At 33.1% G+C, this 5,878-nt stretch overlaps 1 protein-coding gene across 1 annotated transcript in view; it reads right to left on the bottom strand.

Moving 5' to 3' along the window:
- Nucleotides 1-323: 323 nt before the first annotated feature.
- Nucleotides 324-5,878, bottom strand: part of LOC110020346 — a 54,197-nt gene continuing 48,642 nt past the window's right edge. The window contains exons 5-6 of the mRNA XM_020718414.1: nt 1,140-1,215; nt 324-383 (exon numbers count right to left, since the gene is read on the bottom strand). Coding sequence (XP_020574073.1) covers nt 324-383; nt 1,140-1,215 — 136 coding nt within the window. The remainder of the gene's footprint in view (nt 384-1,139; nt 1,216-5,878) is intronic.

The raw sequence follows: 5,878 nt of genomic DNA, 5'->3' as shown, positions 1-5,878 counted from the left end.
TCTCTTCCTCTGGCACTCTAGAGAAGCCCATGCTCGGTTTAACTCAGCCCAATCTTCCTCGCCGACCCATGAGGGTCTCTGCCTCTTCTTATGTGCCATCGTGAACATATCTCCAAGTCTATGTCTGGCATGAAACTCAAAAATATGTTGGATCTACTGGTGATGTTCCAACAACCAGTAAATCAACATCTACAAATCAGAAAGTATGTAAGCTTGATTAGCATATAAAAAGGTAGAAATTAACTTTCTATTTCAAATTTAAAAATCATACCTACATATTCTGAGTGGCAATCAAGATCTGCTTCCATGAGAGATATGATCGATCATATATGCTCCAGATGATCTCTGTGATCCGCATCACCGGCGACCTGGATGGGTAGATCCTGAAAAATAATCCATTAGGTACATTATAAAATTAAACGAAAAATTGAAATTACTATACTATAAAAAAGAAAGCTGACTTGATCCGGCTCAATATAGACTCCGTCAGCGGTGTCAGCCACCTCAGATACTAGAGTCGAAGGGTCTGACTCATCGGATATAAACCCTGTCAGCGGAAATGACAACCTACTTCAACCTCCGATACGTGTTCCCCAAAATCCCCTGAACGCGGGGTCTCTCGGGAAGTTGAGAACCTACCATCTGCAACTGGGAAAAAATTTAGAATTAATAAGCATGATTAGTATGTAATATAACACACAAAAGTAAAATCAACCTAAATTTTCCTATATACCTACACAACACAAATTTCGGTGCAATGTGCACCTAGATACATATCACACCTAAATATTCCTATTTACATACATAACAAAATTTCTTATATATTTACATTTCTCACCTAAATTTTCAACCCGAAATACACAACACAAATTTCTTATGTCTTCACATATCTCACTCATAAATTTTATATTTACATACCTATCACGAATTTCTTATAGGTTCACATATCACACACCTAAATTTTAAGATGGCTTGCAAGTAAAAATTGAAATTTATGAGGTTGATATGATAATACATAAGAATTGGGTGGTCAGCAAAGGCTAAAATTTAATTAGCCATACTTGGCTCCAAATGCTTTCAAGTATTTACAAACCCAGCTGATTCTAGCGGCAAGTGTGCTGCATGCACCTGGCACGCACTTCTTCACAAATCTTGGGAGTCACAATGGGACACCATGCACTTTGTCCAGAAGCTGCCAGATAGCTAATTTTCTTTCTGCATTAAATATACCACATAAATAACCACGTATTTGCATAATTTATGTTAAATGTCTCGGAATGAAAAATTTAAAGTGAACCATCTGTGATGTAGCATAAATTATGATAATTTTTTTGGTTATCTATGATTGTTTTTATTTATTTATTTATTATTATTATTATTATTTTGTGGTGTGGGTTTTTATGATGGTTGTTGAGGGATTGGGCTGATAAACGACTTTTATACCTTTTAAGTATTGGCTCTATACACTCCCTCTATATATAAATATTGGAAAATTTACACGTATACCATCCAATTTTTATGTATTTACATATCTAATTCCAAAATTTTGCATTTTGCATTTATACCACCCAAATCTTTAATATCATATTTAATATATATGATTATTTGAACTTTTGAAAAAGTGAAGTACATCTTCAAACCCTGATAAACTGGCATGCAGATCACCACAAAATAAACTCTATTTTCTTACATAGTAATTTCATTTTCTTTGCCAGTGATTTTGCTGATGTGTCTTGTAGATAACTACAAGTTAATTCAATCGCCAATCCATGTTATCGTTGCCACAAAAATACTTAGGCATTAAGCATGTCTCATCAATCCACAACAGAAGGCTTGTCCTTTTGTAAGAGAGAAGGAAGACCATCAAACTTCAGCTGCCCTTTCCACGTCATTCTCTTCACTCCACCACTAAAATATTTGTGGACACAGAAGAAGGCTTATCCAACCACTCATCTATTTCTTTTTATTTCTTTATGCTCTTAATTCTCAAATTATATCTCTTAAGTCTTTTGCTGTGCAGCGCAGGGTCTCCAGTTACTACTTGTGGTTCTTATTTGGTGTTCCCCCTTCTATTTTTCAGTAGATAACAACTTAACAAGCAAAGAGATTATGTAGGTTCCATAATGATGATCATTGAGGTCCATCATGAAAAAATATATTTGTAGTCGTATTAGATGATTAAGAGTTGACGAGTTCATGAGCTTTTGTATGGTGAAGTCATAATGAACATTAGGATCGTATATTGTTTGTATATGTTTGTTTGGTTAGCATATGTTACTTTTTTTAGTCAATTAGATGAGAGAAGTATGAGAGATCTAGTTTAAATCATTGAAAGAAATAAAAGAAGAAAAATAATATAAATGCATTATGTCATCGTTTGCTTTTTTACTATGATAATGATTGTGGAGTTTTATAGCCTCGATCTCTGCCGTGTATTAGATAATAATTGATGGAAGAGTAGTTTCCATAAAATATTTTCAATCATTCAGTGGAGGACAAAAGACTTCTTGTCAGAGATTTAAAATGGCCAACCGGGCTGGTTTAGTCGACCGAGCCCTACTAATCAAGCTTGGTCGATCGAGCGAACTCAGTTGAGCCAAGCTAACTAGGCTTAGCTGGCTGAATCATAAAATGACCAGATGATAAATTGTAACTTATAAAATACTTAAAATTTGTAGTATAAATTCCATTCAAATGAGGGTAAATATATAATATTATTATTGTACTAAATACTCTATAAATAGAGGAAGCTTTTATTGTAAAGTGGTCGACTCTCTATATGCTTTTTAATGTTTATCTCATTTTGGATCATTCTTTGAATGCAATTTTGATAATCTTTTATTCAATAATCTTGATATTAAAATTTTATGTATAGAAAAATATATATTATTTTTAACTACTTAATAATACTAGTATTTTTGATGTGATTATATATATATATATATATATATTTAAGCTTTCTTATTTAACTAGTAAGAGGAACAAAAACTATTTAATGAGTCGAGAAAAAAATATTTATAAATTACGAGAGCTTGATTAATTTGTATTAATTAACAATCTTCGAAAGCTATGTTAATAAAATTGTTAGTATATTGCTGAAGCTGTGATTATATCATATTATCTAAATATCATTGATTTTTAAGCTAAATGTAATATAATATAAATGAGCTGGCATTGATAACGCCACCCGTTTTTAATAACAGCAACCACTCGTGTAATCTTTTGCAATCACTAGCTGCACAGCAATAGGTTGTGACATCAATGCTGATGTGACCATATCAAAATAGATAGCCAGCATTTGTAATCCAACGAAGAAAGATACGCCAAAATGCTTGCTACTAATATCGTAAATAGGCGCATGAGATGTGGTCCGGCGATTGGACACTTTTTCTGCATTCAATGAATGTATAATAGAATTTTTTCCAATAAAATTTTATTATAACCAATATTAAAATTTTCAAAACTACTACAACAACAACAACAACAAAGTCTTAATCCTACTCTGTCTCTAGAAGATCACAAAAGATATCATTTGCCCAAATACAAAATATATCAAAACAACAACAACAAAGCCTTAATCCGACTACGTGGGATCGGCAACATGAATCCTTTTTCTCCATTGCGTCCTATTTTGTGTCATATTTTCATTTAGTTCTAATAAATTAAGATCATTTTTAATACAACAAGCCCAAGTCTTCCTTGGTCTGCCTCTGCCTTTCTTAACACAAGTAGAATCTAAAACATCTACTCCTAATCAGATCATCGGATGGTTGATGTTTAATGTGACCAAACCATCTTAAGACAACTCCCTCTAATTTTGTCCGTCACAGGAGCTACACCAACCCTATCACGGATATATTCATTTAGCATTTTGTCTCTGAGTGTAAAGCCACTCGTCCACCTAATCATTCTCATCTCGGCAACACTTAACTTATTATTATGCTTCTCTTTTAAAGGCCAACATTCAACGCCATAGAGCATTGCAGGTCTCTCCACCGTCTTATAAATTTTTCCTTTCAGTCTAAGCGGTACTTTTCTACACACAAAAGGCTCGAAGCATTCCTCCACTTCTACCAACCAACTTGAATTCTACTATTAACATCCCCATCTATATCACCATCGCTTTGAACAACGGACCCAAGATATCTAAATCGTTCACGCCTTTTAATAATTTGATCACCCAAAGTCACACTTATGTCACTAGAGCTATTACTACTAAAATTACATTCCATGTATTCAGTTTTAGTTCTACTTAAATGAAGGAATTTAGAATCCAATGCAAACCTCCATAATTCAAGTTTTTCCTGGGCTTTTTCTCTCATTTTATCCACGAGAAGGATATAATCAGCAAAAAGCATACATCAAGGTACATCCTCATGTAGATGTCCGGTAAGACCATCCATAACTAAAGCAAAAAGATATGGGCTTAAAGCCGATCCCTGATGTAATCCAACAGAAGTAGGAAAATATTTGGTCAATCCTCCTTTTACAGTGAGTACGATAAAATAAAATTTACTTTCTTATATTATACTTTTCTCAATTAAATTTAGGCAGTTTTAATTTTCTTCTCTAATTTAATTTTGATATAATGCATATAGTATATAGTTATGTTAGATGTGCAAATACAGTTTAGATATAATAAATACAGTATGATAAGGTATAAATGTATATGGTGAATTTAGTTGTTAGATATGCAAATACATAGAAATTGGGTGTTATGTATGTAAATGCGCTTTTTTAAATAATAAAATCAAGGAATTTAGGGCTTTTATTTACTATCAGCGAAAAAATTTGCAAATGCATCATTTTGGGCTTTGATTGTCAATAGTTTGTTAAATTTCACTATCAGCGAGAAATTTTTAAAGGAATATAAGCAGTTCTATTGAACCTCACTTGAATTTTAAATAATTTCTTTTTTTTTTGGTTCTTTTTTTATTTATTTTCAAATTAGGTTATTTTCTATTAGGGGACTTTATATATGTTGTATTAGGATTGTTTGGAATTTTTAGCTTTGAGTTATGAATTTTAATAGGCTTTTGCTATTGTGATAGTTTTTTGAGATTTCTTCCGTGTTTTATGTACTTCAGAGTGTTGTAACATTTCCTTTTGCAATTGATGTATCTAATTGGTGTATCTGTTTTTTACTCATGAGCAATGGTAGAACCTCCTTGGTGTCCCTACATCATCATTTCAGAGTTTTTTTAATTTTTTTCAGCCGGGACAACCGCCGAACTTTGTCTATCCCCATCCAAACACAATCAACTGCTCATATTATAATCCATTTGCTATTCCACAACCATCTTCCTGAAAAACCCATTTCCTGAACACCTTCTAAAAGCCTTAGATTATCTTCTGATATCAGAGCCCGACAATCCCTATATTTATTAAAGCTTTGTCTCTTTCGTCTCAATCGAAAATTCAAAAAAAAAAAAATCCACTATACCCAAATCATTCTTTCCACGATTTCTAGCCTCGATCTTAATTTTTCCAAATTCAACATTCCTATCTCCACCAAAAATCCGTCCAAATACCTACCACCAAAACTATAAAATTCAACTGACATTTTATCTATAACCATACATCTGTTGAAATTTTGATCGACATAAAATGACACAATACCACCTCCGAGAAATCTGCAAAGGGGTAAAAGCTTATTATGGAGGATGTGCATGAAGAAAATTTTCAACCACAACAAATACTTGCCGCCTTCGAGAGGAGACAATCCGGTGAGGTCACTCATAGCCACAACGACGACTTGCCAGATCAAGGGATAAAAGAAATCTCTTCCATCAAGAAGTTTCGACAACGAAGAGCTAATAATCCGATGATTTAACAGAGAATACCAGAAAAGAAGCTAAGACTCCAGATAAAAGGTGGA

The sequence above is a fragment of the Phalaenopsis equestris genome, unplaced genomic scaffold, assembly GCF_001263595.1.
Source record: "Phalaenopsis equestris unplaced genomic scaffold, ASM126359v1 Scaffold000094, whole genome shotgun sequence".
NCBI lineage: Eukaryota > Viridiplantae > Streptophyta > Magnoliopsida > Asparagales > Orchidaceae > Phalaenopsis > Phalaenopsis equestris.
The sequence above is the reverse complement of the archived record's forward strand: the minus strand, read 5'-3'. Positions and strand labels throughout refer to the sequence as shown.